The sequence below is a fragment of the Trichosurus vulpecula genome, chromosome 4, assembly GCF_011100635.1.
Source record: "Trichosurus vulpecula isolate mTriVul1 chromosome 4, mTriVul1.pri, whole genome shotgun sequence".
Lineage (NCBI taxonomy): Eukaryota > Metazoa > Chordata > Mammalia > Diprotodontia > Phalangeridae > Trichosurus > Trichosurus vulpecula.
In genome coordinates this window covers 218,361,674-218,385,668 of record NC_050576.1, presented here as the reverse complement: position 1 = coordinate 218,385,668, position 23,995 = coordinate 218,361,674, and the positions used below count along the sequence as shown (strand labels likewise).

At 38.8% G+C, this 23,995-nt stretch overlaps 1 protein-coding gene across 1 annotated transcript in view; it reads left to right on the top strand.

The window, feature by feature from the left end:
- CCDC40 (coiled-coil domain containing 40) overlaps positions 1–23,995 on the top strand; it is a 96,338-nt gene that overhangs the window by 50,987 nt on the left and 21,356 nt on the right. The window contains exons 14-18 of the mRNA XM_036756363.1: positions 2,597–2,810; positions 6,775–6,944; positions 7,093–7,184; positions 9,263–9,383; positions 22,841–23,029. Coding sequence (XP_036612258.1) covers positions 2,597–2,810; positions 6,775–6,944; positions 7,093–7,184; positions 9,263–9,383; positions 22,841–23,029 — 786 coding nt within the window. The remainder of the gene's footprint in view (positions 1–2,596; positions 2,811–6,774; positions 6,945–7,092; positions 7,185–9,262; positions 9,384–22,840; positions 23,030–23,995) is intronic.

The window sequence follows — 23,995 nt, the reverse complement described above, 5'->3', positions numbered from 1 at the left end:
CCCCTAAGGGTAAATCAGTTAATAAAGTATTTACTAAGCACTTACTGTATACCAGGCGAGCAGCTAAGTAGCACAGTGGATAAAGTGCTAGGCCTGGAGACAGGAAGACTCACCTTCCTGAGTTCAAATCTGGCCTCAGACACTGACTAGCTGTGTGACCCTCAGCAAGTCACTTAACCCTATTTGCCCTCCATTTCCTCATCTGTAAAATGAGCTGGAGAAGGAAATGGCAAACCACTCCAGTATCTTTGCCAAGAAAACCCTAAATGGAGTTGCAAAGAGTCAGACATGACTGAACCAACTCAACAACAACAGCAAAATATCCCAGGCACTGTACTAGACTCCAAGGGATACAAAGACAAAATTGAAATAGTCCTTGCCATCTATTCTACTGGGGAAAACAATATATATGCATTTAAGGTATATTGAGGCAGTTAGTTGGCACAGTAGATACAGCACTGGGCCTGAAGTCAGAAAGATCTAAGTTCAGATCCAGCCTCCGACTTACTAGTTATGTGACTCTGGGCAAGTCAATTAACCTCAGTCTACCTCAGTTTCATCAACTGTGAAATGGGGATTATAATAGCAAGGTTGTTGTGGGAATCAAATGAGATAAATATGTTAGCTTAACACAGTGCCTGGTACATAGTAAGAGCTTAATAAATGCTTGTTTCCTTCCCCCTATAGGTATACAATATATATACAAAGTAAAGCTCATCTAATTTCTTTGGGCGGGGGGGAAGGCACTAGAAGCTGAAGGGATCATATAAAGCTTCTAATAGAAGGTGGCATTTGAGCAAGGGCTCAAATGGGAGGTGGAATAATAGCATCTGTAGGGAATTGCAAGACCAGTTTGGCTGGATCACAGGACACCTAAAGGGGAGAGAGATGAAATAATCCTAGAAAGGCAGGTCAGAGCCAGGTTATGAGACCAAAGTGATTGATAACATACACTATCTACTCAGAGTGATTACCTGAAAAGAGATTGAAGATAGATGCTGTCTATGGGACTGAAGGTCTCAACAGCTAGCAGCACTGCAGGCAGATAGTCTTGTACCTGTTTGGGAGACAGTGCTATTAAAAGATTACCTCCCCACCAAATGGGGACAGGGCCGGAAGGCTATGTGAGAAGCTCCCCAGATGAAAGCTGTTTCACTGAACCTTGTCAACTGTCCCCGTAGCACTGAGTCTCAATAGAAGTTCTAATTTTTATATCAGTACTTACGGAATAAGCGCATTCTTCTATTATAGAGTGGACCTTGTAAATTTCCATAGTCCCCTCCAAAGTGACAGAGAATATCCCTTTTGCCTCACACCCAAAAGAAGCCAAGGTTTCCTGGAAAATTTCAAACAAGATGTTTCTACATCAGGGCTCTTATAGCTATGGAAAGGCCAGGGAGAAACCTAAATTCTCTTTGAAACCTCTCCAGTAAAAGGGAGGAGGAAAATGATTTTTCCCTTCTCCCCACCACCCCATCAGTTAATGTAATTACAAAATGTAGTCACAAATGATGAAGTTTTTAAAAAGAGTCAATAAAATGAGTTTAATGATACCTTTATGAGGTGTCAACCTCTTCTATTAGATCAATAAAGAAGCAGCTGATTGGCTAATCAAACAACCCAACCATGCCTCTGGGGGTAGTGAATAACCAGAGGCACTTCAACAGTGTGCCAGTCTGGTGGTGCTGGGACAGTCCAGCAGTGGAAAACTGCAAATTCAGAAGTTGAGAATTCTGTTTCCAAGTTGGAGTGCAACCTCTCAGAGGGAGCTGCTGCTGGGAAGTTTCTTTTTCTCTCTCCTTCCCCTCCTCTCTCTCATTGACCATATCACTGGAGCACATCCAGCTGAGATCAGAGAGACTAGACGGCACATTCAGCCAAATTAGAGTAACACACTAAGAACAAGTAGATTCAGAAAGACAGCCACCCAAGGAGGGCGACAGTTTGAAAGAACATGATCCCTTCTACAAAAGAAGAATGACATAGCCTTGAGAAAGGCCGAAAAGCATCAAGACTTGTGAAATATCCTCTTTGCTGCATGGTAACTTACCTCACTAATGTTGTACTCTTATGCTTGAAGTCCTCTCTTCCCGTAGGACGACGAGAGAATGTGCCCTAGGCTTATGTCAGCTTCTTACTATACCATCTTAGTAAACATCTTTGCTAAAAGGCAATTGAAGTTACTGGCTGGTTATTAATGGGAAGCACACTGGTGGGGCCTCATGAGCAACAGTACTAGAAACCCAGACTATCAGTATTACCCCTAGAAACCTGAGAGGTAGAAAGCATCCGTCCTCTAGAGACCCCAAGTCATGAGCATGATTTTACATTGAGGGGTGCTGTATACACAGCAAAATTCAGGGAATGTAAGGCTGGGATTCTAGTTAGGAACACGATAAAAATATGCCAAGGTCACCAGTGTAAGAGCTACATTTCTTGATACATTTGGAGTTGCTCAGGATAAAAATACTCTATAAATCTAATGCTATACACTCTTAGGGATTGCTGCACTCAGCTTCAAAAGCTTCTGTAACCTACCCTTAAGGTGAAAACAAAAAGCTTTAGGTAAACTATTTAAATAACATTTCTTCTTCAGGGGGAAGAATTAGGACCAGTTGAATTAGAAATTAGAAGACTGAACAAGCTAATAGATGAATACAACACAACCCTCCTTCAGCAACAGATGAAGTGGCTTCGATTACAGCAAGATCTAGTCAAATTGACCCACGAGAGAGAGGATCAGTTGACCACAGTGGACACATTTAAGAAACAGATAACAATCATGGAACAAAAGAAACTTCGGATAGAGAGTAAGTATTATCTGAAGAACCTGACTTAACATAAGTAATTCCATATTCGAAAACTGCCTTCCATCAGCCCTGGAATCAGTGAACATGAAGGCCTCAGTAACCATGAGATATCCTGCTTTCTATATTCAGAAAGTTGTGACTTTCATGCATCTTGCTCTCCACTCCTGATGAATGGCCCTTCCCCTCGCCCCACCTTTTCTTCTTTCCTAGTTTGACCATCATATAAGAATCCACAGTGTTAAGGGAATGAAAGTGCTTTTTTCTCTCCCAATTGGCCAGCTTTCTAATAAAAAACTTCCTAAAGTGGAAATCCAACAAGGTTACCCTTATACTCAGTAAATTCCAGTGGTTCCCCATCACTTCCAGGATCAAATACAAAATCCTCTGCTTGGTGTTGAAGGCCTTTCATGACCTCCTTCTACCTCTCCACATTTCTTCCACCTCACTCCCTACCATGTAGTCTTTGGTCCATTGATTCTCCATCTCTCAGTTTCAGGCATGTCTGTCATGCCTGGAATGCTCTCCATCCTCATGTCTGTCTCCTGGCTTCCCTGGTTTCTTTCAAATCCCAGTTAAAATCCCGTCTTCTATAGGAAGTCTTTCCCAATCACCCCTAATTCTGGTGCCCTACCTCTGTTAATTATTTGCTGTTTATTCTGTGTATAGCTTGTCTGTATGTATTTGTTTTTATATTTTCTCTCCTACTAGATTGTGAGCTCCTTGAGATCAGGCATTGTCTTTTGCCTCTTTTCATATTCCCAGTGTCGAGCACAATGCCTGGCTCATAGTAGGTGCTTACTAAGTGCTTATCGACTGAATGTTACTTTATTCCACAGTTCTTGGAGTTTGCTAAAATTTCTAATGCTCACTGACTCTGCATTCTGTAGTAGGGGACCACCCAGTCCCCAAACCCCAGTGGCCACTTGGCTTTCCATTTCTTTTAAAGTTCTCTTTTCTGGCATTAGTAGAGGACCTACTTCCCTAAGTAGCATCCTTACGAGCTATGGGATCAATTTTGCCAAGGGTTAATTTTGCTCACAGAGTTGGGTTAACTGAGCTCAGGAAAGACCTTAAAAGTCTTCCAGTTTAAGAGTCTACATTGTTTTATGACCAAGTCACTGAATAAATTATTCAGAGAGATTTTGTTAGTTTGAACAGAAATTATCCTACTTGGTCTTACTGCTGCTGGGTCGGAGTCCCTGCCATGGTAACAGGGACCATGGGGTTTAGCCCACAAACCAATACCTCACAAAGTGGCAAGGAAAGCTCCCTGGGTCAGTTCCACACCCAATATTATCTTAGATAGCCACATCTGAAATGTAGCTTCCCAGACCATACAGGGAACCCTGTGACTCTGCAGGGAGGCACTACTTGTTTTCTCATGAGGATGAATACCCAGACTGAGTCACCAGAATGCACTAAACACTGTGTCCTTCTGCCTGGAGAAATTCCCCAAAGCCGAACCCTGGCTGACCAAGAAAATAATTTTGGATTTGGGGAAGTCTAGGTAATTTGTCTGCGATCAAAATTTTGGATTCGATCTGTCCAGGTAATTTGGGGAGGATCTAAAATGGCTACCTAGAAATAAAGAGGAGTCCATGGAAGACTAGACTTAAGAACTGGGACCCAGGTAAAAAAGAAGGATGGGAAGTTAGCAGTCTGAAACTGCCCCTCTTTCTCTAAGGGCACACTGACTTGTTTCTTGTATAGAGCTCAGACACGCGGGCTAGTAAACAAATGGAATATTTATGCTTCGGATGATTCTAAATTACAATTTTTCCTTTGCATGCAACTTGGTTCTCAAATGTCAACTGCAATATACAATCTATGTAGGAGAACAATGCCACAGCGACATCTACGTAGTGAAACTGTAAGACTTCCATTTGTACAGAGATCATTGCTGAGGGCTACTCTAGTAAACTGTGTCTGCATCTAAACTTTATTTAGAGATACAATCAATTTCTATTAAATGTGGTTACATGTGACCATAATAGAATAAACCATACCATGCAATGTTATAGAAAGAATGCCCTCCCCCTTTTAGGAAGTTTTTCTTTATATTTTCTGTTTTATTATAGCATCCCATGTATTTATACCCTTCCCCCTCCCAGAGAGCCATCCCACGTAACAAATAATATTTTTCTAGAAAGGAAAAAGGGAAGAAAAATCAGCACAACTGATCAGTCCATTGAAGAAGTCCAAAAATATGTGCAGTGTGTAACATCTGTGGACGTTCCACTTCCACAGAGGGGTTTGTTGAAAATGTCTTCTCACACTTCTTCCTCCCCCACTTTTAATTATAATTTTGTTACACTTCCTTTTGATTTGGGGGTGTGTCATTCTTTCCAATTAAACTGTAGTTACTGTGTTTGTTGTTTTCTTGGCTCTGCTTACTTCACTCTGAATTAATTCATATAAATCTTTCCCTCACACACATCGTTTCTTACAGGTCTTACATTATATACTGCAGTTTGTTTAGCCATGCCCCAATTGATGGGTCTTTACTTTGCTTCCAATTTTTTTTCTTGTTCTTAGTGACCTCATTTGGGGTTTTCTTGGCAAAGGTACTGGAGTGGTTCGCCATTTCCTTCTCCGCCTCATTTTATAGATGAGAAACTGAGGCAAACAGGGTTAAGTGACTTGCCCAGTGTCAGATAGCTAGTAAGCGTCTGAGACCATGTTTGAACTCAGGAAGATGAGTCTTCCTGACTCCAGCTATCACAAAAATGTTGCTATGAATGGTTTGGAGGCCACAGAGACTTTTTTTCTTGTCAGTGGCTCCCATGGGGAATAACCTCAGTCTCTGGTTCAAATCGTATAGACATTTTAGTTACTCTATTTGTGTAATTCCAGATTGCTTTCAAAAATGGTTGTTCCATTTCACAGTTCCACCAACAATGTATTAGGATACCTATCTTTCCACAACCTCTCCAACAGTGAGTATTGCCATTTTTTGTCATCCTTGCCAGTTTGCAGGGTGTGAGATGAAGCCTCCGGTTTGTCTGGATTTACATTTCTTTTATCATTAGTGATTTGGATACTGTTTTTATGTGGCTTTTAATCCTTTACAATTCTTCTTTGGAGAACGGTTTATTTACATACTTTTTCTATTTATCTATTGAGCAATACTCTTAGTCATATGTGTGTGTATAAATTTATTCTATATCTTGGATCCTAAGCGCTTCTCAGAGAAATTAAATACAAATTTTTTCCCCATTTAACCACTTTCCTTCTTATCCTGGAGGCATTAATGTTGTGTGTGCAGAAACTTTTCAGTTTTGAGTTCTCTCTTCTGCTATGTAAACAGTATTATGTTTCTTTGGTTACTTTACTTTAATGTTTTTTTTTTAACATGCCTCTGTTTCCACTGACTCTCTTCATCTTCCCCTTCCCCTTAACCAATTTTCATTTTGATGTTTGTGTTTTTAAAATTTGTCAGTTTTCTAAGTTTTTCCATCTCATTAATTTGTTCTTTCTCTCTTCTGTTGATGAAAGTTCTTAGAGATATACATCTTCTCCTAAGTATTGTGCATCCTATAAATTTTGGTTTGTGGTCTATTGTTGTTATTGTCTTTAATGAAATTATCCCTTCCGGAATTTTCCCAGGAATTGAAGTCAAGCTCACTGTCCTATCGTTCACAGACTTTGTTCTCATCCATTTCTTAAAAACTGGTTTATCTTGTAACACCCTCCTCTTTTACATCCGGGTAAAAGGTTTGTATTTCCATTGCCACCTGCGAGGAAACATTATAGGATGGTGTCCTTCCCACCAAGAAAGTAGAGACTCCATTGCTAAGAAAAGCCATCAATAGTGGTGAGAATTCAGGGACCACCAAACCATCCTGTTTTGGCTTGCTTTGATTTGTTCTTCCATAGGGGTCGGATTATTTTTGTTTGTTTGTTCTGTTTTGTGTCAGCTTTGGACCTCTTCTGGGATTTTGATATTTTCTTCTTTTGTTAACAGAAAAGATTAACCAGGAGAAGAGTGAGATCAAAGAGATTGAAGGTCACATGAAGGACATGGACAATGACCTGAAAAAATTTAACACTCTGATCTGCAAGAACAGATGCAGCACCGAGGAGCTACAGCAGGGCAATCTGGTGACAGAGAATGAATTTGTTCGCTCACTCAAGGTACTGCAGGCTAATACCTTGTCTACAAGAGAATGGAGGAAACACCATCTCTCTCACTCTAATTTGAGGAAGATGAGGTCTTGGTAAAGGGCTCTGTGTTAAATTCTGCTCTGTTAAAGTAACAGTTGGCTTGGTTTCCCAACTATAGGCATCTGAGAGGGAATCCATTGAACTACAAGACAAGCTGGTCTATTTGAACGAAGAGAAAAAAAGCCTCCTGAATAAACTGGTAGAAGCAGAGTGAGTGTATGGCATTTTGTTTTATCCCTCAATTGCTAAAAATCTTCTCAGTCCTTTGCTAGAAATTTGACTTCTAGGACTTCTAGAAAAGCACGCCCATGCCCTGACTCTCCATGTTAGCTGGTAGCATTATTATCTTAAGTACTATCTTCCCTAACAACTTTTTGGCATTGTATTGTATTATTGTTGGTCCTTAGGACTTCATCTAACTGAACAACATAAATGAGAGCCTAATAATCTAATTAAATAATAAATCTAAGTGAAATAATTTTTAAAAATGAAGGGGAAATAGTACTTCCAGATCTCTAATTATGTTTCTAGTTAGTAATCATCAAAACTACTTGGTACTGGTTTTAAAAAATAGAGAAGTAGATCAATGGGACAGAATAGACAAGGAAGGATAAAAATAAACTCAATAACAAAATATTTGATAAATTTTAAAATATAAATTGGGAAAAACCTCTTTTTCACAAGATTTATGAAGAAACTAGATAGCAGCCTGACAGAAATTAGTTTTAGATCAACATCTTATACCACGTACTACAATAAACTCAAAATGGATACATGACCTAAAATTAAAGATCACAGGATTTTAAAAGTAGAAGAGAGACAGATCAAGTACCTTTTATATCTATTGATAGGGGGTGAATTCTAAACCAAATGAGGAATAGAAGTAAGTACAAAGATAAAATAAATAATTTTTATTTCAGAGGTTTTTCCTGAACAAAATTAATGCCAGCTAGGATAAATTGAATTCTTTTGTAAATTTATTTTTCATTGAACAAGTAGCAGTTTTCTCTCTCTTCCACCCTCTGCCCTATTCCGTTTAAAAAAACAAACTACAATAAAAACCTGACAACAAATAGACACAGGTAAGCAAAAAAAAGGAAGAAGAAGAAAATAAGAAGGGAAGGAAGGAAGAAAAAAAGGATTCCTACATTGCTCGTACCCCAAAACGTATGTCTCATTGTACATCGTGAGTTTATCATCTCTCTGTGACCAGCATACTTTATCATTAGTCCTCTGGAGACATGGCTGGTCATTTCATTGATCAGAGTCCTAAGTCTTTCAAAGTGGTTTGTCTTTAAAATGTTGTGGTATAAATGGTTCTGGTTCTGCTCATTTCACGCTGCATCAGTTCATACAAGCTTGCCAAATTTCTCTAAAACCATCCTGTTCATCACTCATTACCACATAATAGTATTCCATTACATTCATATAGCATAGTTTGTTCAGACCTTCCCCAAGTGATAAGTACCCTATAAATTTCCAGTTTTTCACTACTACAAAAAGAGTTGCTATAAATTTTTTTTTGCAGATATGATTTCATTTCTTCTTTCTTTAAGCTTAGGATACAGGCCTAGTAGTTTCATTTCCGGTACAAAGGATATGTACACTTTAGTGACTTTTAAAGTATAGTTCCAAATGGCTTTCCAGAATAGCTGGACCAAGTCTATAACAGTAAATTAACATGCCAGTTTTTCCCACAGCCCCTTCAATATTGCCCATCTACCTTTTTTGTCATCTTTGCTAATCTGATGGGTAAAAGACACAAACCTCAGACTTACTTTAATGTGTATTTCTCTAATTATTAGTGTTCTGGAGCATTTTTTAAACATTAGATTTCTTAATCTGTAAACTACCTTTTCACATCCTTTGACTATCAGTTGAAGAATGGCTCTTATTCTTGTAAATTTGAAATAGTTCCTTATTTATCTTGGAAATGAGACCTTTATTAGAGAAACTTGCTGCAATAGATTTTTCATATTGTTTTATAGAATTCTTGTTTTATAACTTGTTTTGTAGAATTCTTATTTGTTTTATAGAATTTAGAATATAGAGTATATAGAGAATATAGAATAACTTGTTTTAAAGTATTTTTACTATGACACAAAAAACTTAAACATAGCTAAAATCCCTGTATAGGTTCTCTAATTTTAACTCTAAAATCTTGGTTCTAAATTCACAATGAGTCCTCCAAAGGAAAGGCTTTAAACTCTTATCCTTTGAGGTAACTGAGAGGGTACCTTTCAGTTTACCTTCTTTTCTCATTCCTTTTTTCCCCCTTACTTTTCAAGACACCAGATTATGCTTTGGGAGAAAAAAATCCAACTGGCAAAAGAGATGCGAGCTGCAGTGGATTCAGAAACTGGCCAGGCTGAGATCCGAACCATGAGAGCAGAGATTCATAGGATGCAGGTGAGTATGGATGGAGGGGGGCAGCAGGGAATCAAACCTTGTAAATTACAACAAAACAAGGGCCTACAAAGACAAACACAGCACAACCTGTTGTCATTTTTCCCCCAAGGCATCTATTTATGTCTCTAAAAAATATACAGTACCAAAATCTGAATTGAGCTGAGAATGTAGTCTTGCTTTAATTATATTAAGACCACTACACCTTTGTCTTAACCCCTAGCAATGGAATTCAAATAAGATTCTTCTAAGAAAAGAAATGTAGCTTACTCATATGCAAAATATGTGGTTTTAATTTACCTCTGGCTTGATATAATTGTTTAAAAAGAATTTACTCACATGCAAGGGCACATGTTCTCTCCCTTAGAGCCTTGTTTTTCTTTCTACTGTCATTTTGTCTAAGTTCATCTGCCTGAATCCTTAAGATCAGCTAGGAAGAGACAACATAAATTTGGCTATCATACTAAGGCTATCAGTCCAAAGTCTCAGGCCCTAAAATAAAAATCATGGACAAGGAAGAAAAATAAATGCAAATCAAGGTGCTAGCTCTTGGAATTTTTATAGCATTTCTTCAGGAACTTGCGGTTTACTTCCATCAGATGTTGCACATAACATAATCATGACGTTGACTCTTAGCTCCACACACCATTTGGATCTAGACAACATTGTGTAGAAAGATACAAGTACTCGACCATAGTTTTGTTTTGTTTTTTAAGTATATAGCAGGACTGACTTTAAAAGAATGCTTTAATATTAGGAAAATATATAATGCAGTAAATTATATAAAGAAAAACATTAAAATAATTATATTAATAGAAAATGCTTTTGATAAATTACCTATTTGCATTTAAAAAAACTAAAATATGATAGACTTTTCTTATGTCAAAAAACAAAATTCAGAGTAAGTAAAATCATATCAGCCAGGAGATTTTACTTGTTTAAACAAAGTGAAACAGTTTGAACACTGCTTCAATTCTATATAGCACAGCTTTACATTTTTATAGGTTTAAGGCGGGGAGGGGATGGATTAAGCAACAGTGGAAAGATATTAAAGATATTATAACATTTTGTAGTTCCTTTGTCATTAGTTGACAGAATGGAAAAGGGTAGCATTTGTGGCTTCATGAAAAAGGTGGTTTAGAACAGCTGCTAAAGGGAGTGTGATAGGGAGTCAATCAAGAAGTAGTAAAAGGGTTGCCTTGTTGTAGTGAAGACCCCATTGGGATGTGATAACAAGAGTCTGCAGTGGGCTCAGTTGGTGAGATGCAATGACTTCCTCCAACTATGTTCAGCATTATCAGAGAAGCAGTGGAGAAGGTGAACAATGCAGACCACAAGGCTGAGAATGAACAGACTGTAAACAACGTAAGGACAAAAGGGATAAGGGAAATTAGGGTTTAATAAACCCAAGATTATGAAAACACTTGGAAAAGAGATCATGAGGCTATAAAAAGTATTAGGAAAACTGGATAGAAGTTTGTGGAGATATGAAACAGCCGAATATGAAACCAGTCTGGAATACAGACTCAATTGTAAAGTTTTAGGGAAATGCATGATGGAAGATTTTGAGCAGTATAACATGAAACAGAAAGAAACATCAAAGGGTAAAAGCTTGACAAGAAACTCAATTGAGGAAAATCGTGTGTGTGTGTGTGTGTGTGAGTGTGTGTGTGTGTGTGTGTGTGTGTGTGTGTGTAAAATTTGGGACCAAAAATATAAGTAAAAAATTAGTTGGGCCCAGAATTAAACAGAAAGACGAGACTGGCTAAACTGCCTTCAGGAATTTGCAAAACTGCTTTCACGACTCTAAACTTCATCCAGAAACAAAGACCTATCTTTTTTAATATCAATATTTTGTTAAATTATTTGTTAAATGGCTACTAGTCACTGAAAAGTATAGTTTCTGAAGAACTTTTAAAATATATCACAGAGGTTAACAGAGAGGTGCATAGTCAGTGTGAAGTGGTAACTCGTGGTGGTAATGCCTTTTCTTGCCAGGTTGCAAACCAATTTTCTCAAGCACTTTTGTAAAATAACAAATTCTTTCCCCAGGTTTTGTTTTCTACAGATTTACCAAACACTAATCTTTTCTATACATTTGGTTGCTTATCTGGTACATTTATTCTGTTACAGTGATCTATTTCTTCATGTTTTCTCCAGCATTAGATAATTGTGATAACTACTATATAATATGTTTTTAAGCCTGCAAGTGCAAAATCACTGTCATCAGCCATTCTCTTGTGTTCGTTGTCATTCTTCCTGCTTATTTTTCAATATGAATTTCATTATGAATTTCTTTCATTCTATAAAGAAGTCCCTGCATATGTTAATTAGTATTACATTAAATATATAAATTAATTTGGGAAGTATTTTTCATTTTTTATTACATTAAACTATTAATATTGAACATCTCTCCAACTTAAAATTTAAGTCTTTATTTATTATGGTCATTATACTCTTAACTCCAACATTAATATCTCTAATATCTTTTTTTCTGTTTTCCTGCAATTAATTAGAATTTTTAATCCTGTCTCAAATAAAAGCAGGGAGAATGTGTTTCCTTGCTCTCTTTTTTTAAAATTTAATTTATTTATTATATTTAGTTTTCAGCATTGATTTTCACAAGAGTTTGAATTACAAATTTTCTCCCCATTTCTACCCTCCTGCCCACTCCAAGATGGTATATATTCTGGTTGCCCTGTTCCCCAGTCAGCCCTCCCTTCTGTCACCCCACTCTCCTCCCATCCCCTTTTCCCTTCGTTTCTTGTAGTTGCATGCAAAAACTTTTTTTTGTTTTGTTTTTGAACATCTGTTTTTAAAACTTTGAGTTCCAAATTCTCTCCCCTCTTCCCTTCCCACCCACCCTCCCTAAGAAGTCAAGCAATTCAACATAGGCCACATGCGTATCATTATGTAAAACCCTTCCACAATACTCATGTTGTGAAAGACTAACAGGGCTTAAATTGATAAGCCTGGCCCAGGAGGACTGTGCTGAAAGGGTGAATGTCTTGAGATTATATTTTATATGGAGTTTTGAAACAGGAGTGGAGAATGGACTTCCTACAGATTTGGCAGGAGGGGCTGGTGAGAAAAAAGAAGCTGACAGCAGCTGCCTAAATACTGACCCAGACAGAGCAGAAGACTGCCTGCATGAGAACTTTGGAAAGGTGAGAGCAGTGAGCTGCCTTCCAGCTGACTTTGGTGAGGTGAGCACAAAGATGGGGAACCACCTACATCAGGATTCCAGAAGAAGCCAGGTGAGGCCAGTTGGAGTTGGAACCCAGGAGCTTGGAGTCCAGCCCTGGGGCAAGATGGAAACTTAGCAGCAAGACGCTGAGTGTACTTTTTCCCTGCCTTCCCCAGCCAGAGCAGAGAACTTTGAGGTGAGCAAAAAGGTGGAGAATCACCTACATTGCCATCCAGATTCCAGCAGAAGCCAGGAGAGGCCAGCCGGAACTAGACAACCAGGAACCCAGGGGCTTGGAATTCAGGCGTGGGGCAAGATGGAAACTTTGCAGCCAGGCACTGAGTCTGCCTTTTTGGTCCCTTCAGCTTGGGTTGCTTGGGATCCAGGAGGGAGACATGGATTTGTTTTTGTTGGGGTGGGGGAAGTGCCTTGGACCCCCAAGAACCCCACCCCATAGGCTTTTATCACCCAGTTGCCCCTCAGGACTTGGAACTGGGGACTGGAACATAATGGGGAGAACAGACCCTAAAAGAACTTTGTTTGGACTCTTTCTTTGAAATTGGGACTTTGAGTGCCCCCTGGAAGCCTGCAACAGCAGTTTGGGGGAGAGACATCCCCAAGAGAACTCTGTTTGTTTGTTTGTTTGCTTTAGGACTTTACTAACTAAAGCATGCCTGTGCCTCAGGATACTGGGAAAAAGCCTGCAATGGCAGGGTGATGCTCAAGAAGTACTTTATGAGCTAAAGAGATTAACTTGCTTTGACCTAGGGGTGGACATTTGAATTATTAACAAGTATTTTGGGAATGATTGATTGAAGAGATTGGACCTAGGGGTGGGTCATGTTTGTACTGTAAACAAATATTTGGGAATGTCACTGAATGATATGTTTCGCTTTGTTGTGAATGATATGTTTTAGTCTCCTGTGTAATTGGATCACAATGTATAATGGGTCAATGTATGTTCCAGGATACATGGCTGATTAGATTATGTATACTGGAACAATGGGTGGAGTGTGTTGGTAAGCAAAATGGGCTCTTAGCACTTAGTTCAACCAAGTGCCCTTGAAGAGTTTGGCTTTTGTTTCCTTTGAGTAATTCAGTGTATTTCATTGAGCCTTACTAGGTGCTAAGCCCCAGGCCCAAACCCCTATTAGGTGTAAAACCTATGTGGGTATGGATTGGTAACTAAGGTGGGGCCCAAGGTGGGGCTAACTCAGGGGAGGGCCTAATTTACATATGAGTTTGAGTGACATGTCTGGGACAGCAGAGGCTTTTAGACCATGTGGGTTTAAGTCGCCTCCGTGTGACGATTCTAGGTCACGTGGGTGAGTCGCATGTGTTACTCACCCCTGACCTTGAAAAAGATATAAAACCAGGGGTTGGCTTTCCCATCTTTGGAGCTCTTACCCACAGCAGTGGTGGTGCGAGTGACTCTGGGCCAGCCCACGTTATGAGCTCCCGGGCTGAACCTAGATGTTGGTAACTATGAATTGTATTGGGTCTGTCTGTTGTAATTTGTTTAAGGGCTCTCACTCGAGATGGTGTTGGTGTGGAGACTCTGGGCAGCTGTAGCTAAGAGCCCTCCAGCTTGTAACCCAGATGCTGAGACTTTGTTAAACTCTGGTAACTATGTATTGGGATTTGAATCAGACAAGGTCTGTCTGTTTGATGTTTGTACTTTGTATTTTGTTCTGAAGTTCAGGGTGCTGGATTTTTCCCCTGAACTAAGTGAATGATACGTGTATGCTGGATTAAAGTAAGCTTGTCAACCCCTTAACCTTGCTTTCCTTAGTTAGGCAGATCAAAAGAACCTATGCTTTTGCAGTGTGCTGGTCGAGTTCTTGTTGTTGGGCTTGGGTTGGCCTTACACCCCCACAACAGCTGCTAGCTGGATTGTTGAAACACCTCCTCAGGTCAAATCTGATGAGAGCAAGATTCACTCATTCCCCCTCACCTGCCTTCTCTTCCCTTCCTACAGAACTGCTTTTTCTTGCCACTTTTATGTGAGATAATCTACCCCATTCTATCTCTCCCTTTCTCCCTCTCTCAATATATTCCTCTCTCATCCCTTAATTTGATTTTATTTCTTTTTGATATCATCCCTTCATATTCAACTCACCCTGTGCCCCCCTCTATATATATACACATATACACACATACATACATACACACACACACACATATATGTGTATACACATACATATACACACATATATATATAGGCATATTCCCTTCAGCTACCCTAATACTGAGGTCTCATGAATCATACACATCATCTTTCCATGTAGGAATGTAAACAAAACAGTTCAACTTTAGTAAGTCCCTTGTGATTTCTTTCTTCTTTACCTTTTCATGCTTCTCTTGATTCTTGTGTTTGAAAGTCAAATTTTCTATTCAGCTCTGGTCTTTTCACTGAGAAAGCTTGAAAGTCCTCTATTTTATTGAAAGTCAATATTTTGCCTTGGAGCATGATACTCAGTTTTGCTGGGTAGGTGATTCTTGGTTTTAATCCTAGCTCCACTGACCTCCAGAATATTGTATTCCAAGGCCTTCGATCTCTTAATGTAGAACTGCTAAATCTTTGGTTATTCTGATTGTGTTTCCACAATACTCAAATTGTTTCTTTCTGGCTTCTTGCAGTATTTTCTCCTTGATCTGGGAGCTCTGGAATTTGGCGACAATATTCCTAGGAGATTTCTTTTTGGGATCTATTTGAGGAGGCAATCGGTGGATTCTTTCAATTTCTATTTTACCCTCTGGCTCTAGAATATCAGGGCAGTTCTCCTTGATAATTTCTTGAAAGATGATATCTAGGCTCTTTTTTTGATCACAGCTTTCAGGTAGTCCAATAACTTTTAAATTATCTCTCCTAGATCTATTTTCCAGGTCAGTGGCTTTGCTAATGGGATATTTGACATTGTCTTCCATTTTTTCATTCCTTTGGTTCTGTTTTATAATATCTTGATTTCTCATCAAGTCACTAGCTTCCACTTGCTCCAATCTAATTTTTAAGGTAGTATTTTCTTCAGTGGTCTTTTGGACCTCCTTTTCCATTTGGCTAATTCTGCCTTTCAAGGCATTCTTCTCCTCATTGGCTTTTTGGAGCTCTTTTGCCATTTGAGTTAGTCTATTTTTTAAGGTGTTGTTTTCTTCAGTATATTTTTCAGTATTTTGGGGGGTCTCCTTTAGCAAGTCATTGACTTGTGTTTCATGGTTTTCTTGCATCCTTCTCATTTCTCTTCCCAATTTTTCCTCTACTTCTCTAACTTGCTTTTCCAAATCCTTTTTGAGCTCTTCCATGGCCTGAGACCAGTTCATGTTTTTCTTGGAGGCGCTTTGACTTTGTTGACTTCTTCTGGCTGCATGTTTTGGTCTTCTTTGTCAGCAGAGAAAGATTCCAAAGTCTGAGACTGAATCTGGGTATGTTTTCGCTGCCTAGCCATGTTCCCAGCCAACTTACTTGACCCTTGAGTTTTTCAGCAGGGTATGACTGCTTGTAGAGTAAAGAGTACTTTGTTCCAAGCTTGAGGGGATGCGCCATTGTTTTCAGAGCTATTTCTGTATAGCCAGCTCTGCCACACCAGCACTCCTCCTTCCCCAAGAACCGCCAACCCAGACTGGACTCAGATCTTCAGCAGGCTCTTCACTCCTGCTCTGATCCACCACTTAATTCCTCCCACCAGGTGGGCCTAGGGCCAGAAGCAACTGCAGCTGTAGTTCTGTAGCTGCCCCACCTCCACTGCCCCTGGGGCAGTGGCTGAACCGCAAACTCTATCACCCTGTCCCCAGCAGCTTTTCCCACTAACCTTCTCTGTTGTCTTTGGTGTTTGTGGGTTGAGAAGTCTGGTAACTGCCGCAGCTCACTGATTTAGGGCACTAGGGCCCGCTCCGCCCAGCTCCTGGTCTGGTTGGTCCATGTGGCCCGTGCTGGGCTCTGCTCCGCTCCTAGCTCCATTCGTGATAGACCTCACCCAGCAACCATCCAGGCTGTCCTGGGCTGGAGCCCCGCTTCCCTCTGATACTCTGTGGGTTCTGCAGTTCTAGAATTGGTTCAGAGCCATTTTCTATAGGTTTCTGGAGGAACTTGGCAGGGAGCTCACGCTAGTCCCCACTCTCCAGCCACCATCTTGGCTCCGCCCACCCTCCTTGCTGTCTTTTTACTGTGAATACTTTTAATGCTTCATCATTGCATATTATGTGGCTTTGGCCTTTTTTTATTCCATTAAGGAAAAATTCTTGAATATTTATTCTTTTTTTTTTTCCCACATCTGTTGATAGAATTACTAGCTTTTCAGATTTTTGGTTTATATGTTTCTATTATGTTCATCATTTTTCCCCTGATATTGAAGCAATATTTCATGCTTTATATAAACTCTGCTTGGTTCCAATGAATAATTTTCTTAATGTGGTGGTCTATTTTAATGGCTTATATTTGACTTAGTAGCTTTACATTGCAAGTAGGTGGTGCAGTTGGGTAGAGTGCTGGGCCTGAAGTTAGGTAGACTCATCTTCGTGGATTCAAATCTGGCCTCAGACACTTACTAGCTGTGTGATCCTGGGCAGGTTGGTAACCCTGTTTGCCTCAGTTCCTCATCTATAAAATGAACTGGAGAAGGAAATGGCAAAACACTCTAGTATCTTTGCCAAGAGAACTCCAAATGGGGGCACAAAAAGTAAACATGACTCATCGACAACAAATTTTTACATCTGTATTCATTCATGAAGTGTTTTCATCTTAGCTTGACCTGGTTTTAAAATTAATGCCCTATTTGCTTCATAAAAGGTACTTGGTAATTTTTCTTCTTTTTCATTATTTATAGATAACCTATGTATAATAAAGAAATTACTTGTTCTGGGAAAGTTTGAAAGAATTCTGCTGTGAGTTCAGATAGGTTTGTATAGGGCAAATTCTTGACAATGTGTCTTATTTGTTCCTGTAGAAACTGATCTCTCTAAATGACTGATTTACTAACTGGCCACTTTGGACAGTTTGTATTTTTTTGTAGCTGATCTTCTATTTCCTTTCAATCCTCTAGTTTGCTAGAGCACAGTTTTGTGCACGGTTGATATGATGTTATTGATTTCCACTGTGGTCTTCCCTTTTTTATTTATAATTTGTGATTTGCATTTTCTCCCCTTTTAAAAACTGAATTTGCTATTGATATATCAGCTTTACTGGCCTTTTATTTTAAAAGGTTCAAGATTTTACTAATCAATTAAATGATTCCTTCAAATTTTATTCTATTTATTTCTGTTCTTGTCATCATAACTCTTGTTGTTGTGGTTCATTTGTTTCCATCATATCCGACTCTTCATGACCCTTTTGGGGTTTTCTTGGCAAAGATACTGGAGTGGTCTGCCCTTTTCTTCTCCAGCTCATTTTGCAGATGAGGAAACTGAGGCAAACGGGGTTAAATAACTTACCCAGGGTCACACAGCTAGTAAGTGTCCAAAATCACATTTGAACTCCAGGCCTGGCACTCTATTCACTGTGCCACCTAGCTGCTCCCATCGTAACCTATTTCTCTTTAAAAGCTCCTTTGGAATATTGCTTTGTTCCTTTTCTAGGGCTTTTGGTCTAGTTTCCTGTCCTCCAGTGCACAGATTATTTTTTCTTCCCCTTTTTGAAAACTGGGAGAACATTCATCCTACTCCAAGCCTATGATACCTCTCTCATTTTTTTACATTTCAACTGGCAGTGGCAGAACAATCACAGCAGTCAATCAATAAGAATTTATTAGATGCCTACTATGTGCCAGGCACGCCAGTACCTGATGGAGGAGTTCATCTGGTTCAGATGACATAATTATCCAGGGTACCTAGATGCTGCCTTGTAGCTATTTTTGCTCTTCCATTCTCAGAACGGAGGTCATTCTCCTTGGCAGAAAAAACAGAAACAAAATAAGAAATGAGCAGCTCTGCCTTCTTGTTGATGTCAGTGTCACCGTCCTATCCATTCAAAGCAGTGGTCTTGTCACTTAGGTGGCTGGAGCATTTCCCTTCTCTGGCCTGGACTTGGGAAGGACCTGCCTCAGACACTGTGTGACCCTGGGAAAGTCACCTCACCTCTATCTGCCTCAGTTTCCTCAATTGTAAAATGGAGATGATGACAGTACCCACCTCCCAGAGATGTTGTAAGGATCAAACTGGGTAATATTTGTAAAGTGCTTGGCACAGTGCCTGACACATAGTAGGTGTTAATAAATGCTTGTTCCTTTCCCATTGTCACCTTTACACCTGGCCCCAAAAGCTTTCACACACACACCTACATATATATGTACATGTATGTGTGTTTGCATGTGTGCGTGCATGTGTATCTTCATACATTCTATGGTTGAGCCAAACTGGTTTTCTTGCCGTTCCTCATACACGACAGTATATCCTTGTGTTGTTGCACTGGCTGTCTCCCTCATGCTTATAATATACTCATTCTTCACCTTTTTTTCCTCTAATTCTTAGCTACCTTCAAGACTCAGCTCAAGCGCCGCCTTCTACATGAAGTCTCCACCAATCTTTTCCCCTCCCACCTTCTAATATCTCCACCCAAATCACCTTGTTTTTATTTTGCATGTATGTATATGTTGTCTCACTCATGAGAATGGATACTCCCTGAGGGCAGAGTCTGTTTCCCTTTTGTCTTCCTGTCTCTGGTGCTTGACAAAATAGCTGGCACATAGTAGATGCATAATAAATGCTTGATAATTGATCAATCCTACTCTCTCACCTAATATAACTAAGAAAAAAAATACCTTTTGTTGTCCTTAGTGTTACTTCTCAGACTCAGTTCGTTTTGTGCTCTAACACATCTAACACTATTTACATAAAACCATACTCATGTTCATCCTGTTACATGCTCTTGCTTCTGTTTTTTCTATATATCTTTTTAAAATCAACATTGGCTAGAAACACATTCTAGACAGAAATGAGTTCCCTCTGTATACACATTGTTTTCTCCAAACAATTTTCATTTTTCTCTCTCTTTGTTGTAATTGTTTTCCTTTGTATCTTTGTCATTTCATTCTTGAATTTCCCATTTGTTCTGAGCTGACTTCCCCTATAGAACTTCAGCCCACTGGCTCGTATCTGAATCTTTTGAAATCTCTCTTTTCCAAAATCTCGGACCAGGGCTGACTTTCCTCTCCTGTCACATATCCTAGGAGGCAGCGATCAATTCTATACAAGAGTCTCCAGTGTAGACTTACTCCTCATTGCTTGCTCCATCTTTTGAAGGGTAAAAATTATCATTGAGTCAGAAAGTAATTAGCTATTCTACTTTTGGCAGAGAGCTCCTGTGTCAGAATAACCAACGTCTCCAATTACTACTATATCATGCCTCTGTGGAAAGCTTCTATTTTCCCTGATCACTTTTTTATCACTTCCTCTTTCTACCCAGGTAGTATACTCCAACATACCTACTCAATAAACTCTCTATTATGGGTCAAAAGCAAACTCCCCTGGCATTGTAAATCCTTCTTAACCTTACTCCAAACTATCTTTCCAATGATATTATTCATTACTCCTCTTTATGAACTCTACTTAAGGAGGCCAACTAGGCTCCTTAACATTCACACTCCAGTTCCTATCTCCGTCCCTTTGCATAGGCTATCTGTCCAACACGTTTGGATGTTCTCTTTATTCCCTCTGTCCATTAGAATCCCTAGTTTTCTTTAAAGCTCACCTTCTACATGAGAGCTTTCCTGGTATTACTGTTAGTGGCCTTTCCCCCAAATTATCTTATATGTATTCTGTGTTGATTATATGTATGTATATGCACACGTTATCTCTTAGGTAGAATATAAATAACTTGAGGGCAAGGACTATTTTATTTAGTAGATGCTTAATAAATGTTTGTTGATTTATTGCATTGAGTATAAACTTCTTAATAGACTTCTTAACATACTTTTTAATATACAATGTCTCTCCTTTTTATCTTGTTCCTTTTGAGCCATATTCTATTTAGGGGCTTCATCCTAAAACTCAGCAATTCTCATGAAGCCAAACTTATGCCTTTCTAACAGAAAGACCTCTCAGTTCTCTCATTCATTGCCTAAATGGCAGGCATTTGTTTTTGAAGGCACAGGTTTTATTACTTGCTTCTTTCTTGGATTTTGTCTTCTTGGATCATCTGGAGTTTTCAGTTTCTTACCCAAAACTTCATAGATATCAGCAATACTTTTCTGGTTCTTTCATTGATCACCAGAAGAGGGTAGTTGCCATCTGTTGAGATAAGTCTTTGGAGGTTCTCTGTTGCGCCTTGGAGACATGCCCTCGGAAGACAACAGATTTCTCTTTTGTTCTTGTTAATCAGGTTAACAAATTGCTGCCTCAGTCCTCCTGGGTGAGAGGATCACCAACTACCCCTTCTTCACTTCTTCTGACTCTCCCAGGATGATCTTCTATTTCAGTGGTTTCCATTTAATACAATAAGAACAACAACATTAGCTAACATTTATATGGTGCTTACTTTGTGCCAAGGACTGTGCTAATCACTTTACAATTATTGTCATTTGACCTCGCAGCAACCCTAGCTAGGTGCTATTATAACCCCCATTTTACAGAAGAGGAAACTCAGACAAACAGCGGTAACTTCCTGAGGCCGGATTTGAACTGATGTCTTCCTGACTCCTGGCTTGGTGCTCTATCCACTGAACCACCTAGCTGCCTCATTTAGTGGTTTGCAAAGCCCAACAATAGTCGAAGGGAAACATTTCACACTAAAAATCCTTTATTAGTACCTTAAGCAGTGAATAATTGCAGAATATCATGAGTATATTAAATAACCCTGGGGGTTCACAACACATTTTTTGTTGTTATTGTTGAAAGCAGTTTGCTGAACAAAAAAATGCTGAGAATAACTATTTGGCCCGATAGCTTCTTGGCCTCTACTGTATCGTTCCTTAGAGGACAAGCAGCTGCTTCCTCTTTAGAGCATGTAGGTCCCTAATTTTTTTGGGAAGAGCTTCAGATTTGTTTTTTAGTTCTAAATGGACACTTGTCTTTTTTTTCTTTCCTTCCTTCCCTCCTTTCCCTTCTCTCTGTGCAATACCTTTCTGTTCTCTCACTTTCTGGTGAGGATCAAGTTTTCCCTCCTTAATTTCTTCCCCTCCCCTAATTGAAGTCTCCCTTCTGGGTTTTGTTGTTTTAACACTTCATTATTCTTGATCATCTGGAGTATGGAAAGATGTACACATGCCTTTGACTACTGTCCTAGGAGGGAAACCAGCTTATACTTGGAACCTTTTCAGTACCAAGTGGGGCTTTCAGAGAGCTCCATCCTGTGCCTCTGGCAGAGGCGGAAGGAGGGACAAGATGAGGCTGAGGCATACAGCACAGAGTCCCAGCCGCTTTCGTCTACTGGTTATTGTCTGATTTGGGAAAGGAGCTTGTAGGGGTTATCAGACCCATATGGCTCTGAAGGTAGCAGCTAATCTAAGTTCCAGCTTTTTCTATTTTTTTTGTGTGTGTGTTTCCATTCTGAAATCTTTCCTCATTATTCTTTTTTTTGGAACTTTTTAAAATATAATTTAAAACTATTTTGTACCAGTACAATGTATTAATTTTTACAAATGTAAAATTTTATCAGCTGTTAAAGCATTTGCAAAAACCACATATCCTACTTCAGCTTTTATTGCACAATATCTATAAGAAAATATTAATTTTTAAATTGCAAAACATAAATTATGCTTTCAATATAGAAGAGACAATCTGATTTTTTATTTAAAGACAATACTATATAAGAAAATCTACCCAGAAAATAACCAACTTTCACAGGTTACCAAGCTCAACAGATGTTACAGAATGCCCAGTTTACAAAATGTTTAAAACCAGTACCAGGGAATCTTCATACGATTGCATGTCTATACTCCATTATAAATCAAGTTGGTTTATTTTAAAAAAAAATTGAGGCATGTTTTAGTCCTCATTATTCTTAATAGGGTGAAAGAAGGGGTTTGAATGATATTTCATAATCAGAGAAGAGGCTTTAGATAAGCTGACTTCTCTGGTTTTCTTACTATTCAACTATCTTTACTGTTTCTCTTCATGTTACCAAGCTGTTTGGGGTTTTTTATGCAAGTTTCATAATTTTTTTTTTGTTTTATACATAAGCAAAAGTGCACGTTGTCCAAAGTACAGTTTAATACAAGGATGAACTGGAAAGTGACAAGTTCTGGCTGCTGATGGAACCTGGTACCATGTATATTTTACCTGGCTCTACATCTACATAATTATATGGTGTTTGGAAATCCTTGTTGTCTCTCTTTACATACCTTAGGTTAAATATGGGCAACTGAAGAAGCAGCAAGAGAAAATGATTCGAGAAATGGAAGCAGCCATTCATCACAGAGACTCCTTTGTGACTCGGGGAGAAGGTCAAAGCAAAATTGACAAGAAACTACTCACCAGAACCAATTTTCATCATCAACAAATGGAGCTCAGGAAGAAAATCAGAGAAACTCAGAAGGTGGGTAAGCAATGCAACTAAAAGAAAGGAGAAAACTTAAATAGTATTTTTATTTTATATGACATTGACTCAGTCTCTTCTGCTAAATTCCTGCTGTAATGCTTCATTATGGCATGACTTTCAGTCCTCAAAGGAAATTCTAGCTGGTCCCACCAAGCTGGAAAGGCTTTAAGTATGAGCCTGATGACAGACTGTGTGTCTCTAGTCTTGGGGAAAGCTTTGCAGAGTTTTATTTACCAGTTTGATCACGAGATGATGGTTCATTTCGTTTTAGGTTTGTTTTTTTGGGGGGGTTTTGGATACTCGGGAATCCATCTAATAAGAAATGAAGGAGTTGTGATTTGCCTCACTAGACAGAAGGCAGACACAGATACAATCATGTATCTTTTGAAATATTTACTCAAGATACAGGATTATTCGGAGAAGAATCATTGCAAAAATCCTATTTATTTTGTAAAAGAAATTCTTAAGGACAAAAGAGTTTGTAATGTTGATAGTTAACGTTTATATAGTGGTGTTTTAAGGTTTGCCAAATACCTTACATAGAATCTCATTTGATTCTCACAATAACTTGTGAGGTAGTCATTATTATTTACCCTAGTTTTATAAATGAAAAAAACTGTGGCTTACAGAGGTTAATAGACTTAATCAAGGACACAGAGCTAATAAGAATCAGAGGCAGGATTTAATAAATTCAGATCAGATCTTCCTTAAGCCTATCCACTGAACCATCTGATTGATTACTTAAGAAATGAAACATTTCTTTACAACAAAAAAGCAATATAATCTAAAGAAAAATAAGAAATTGGTGAAAATGTCTATATTAAGTATACCAGATTAAAAATTTGATACCTAAAATCTCTAAGAAGCTATTAAAAATATTCAAAGGCAATGTCAACCCCTGGTTAACAGGGATCAAAAGATATGAAGAGACAGTTTACAAAGGAGGAGACATTGTAAATAACC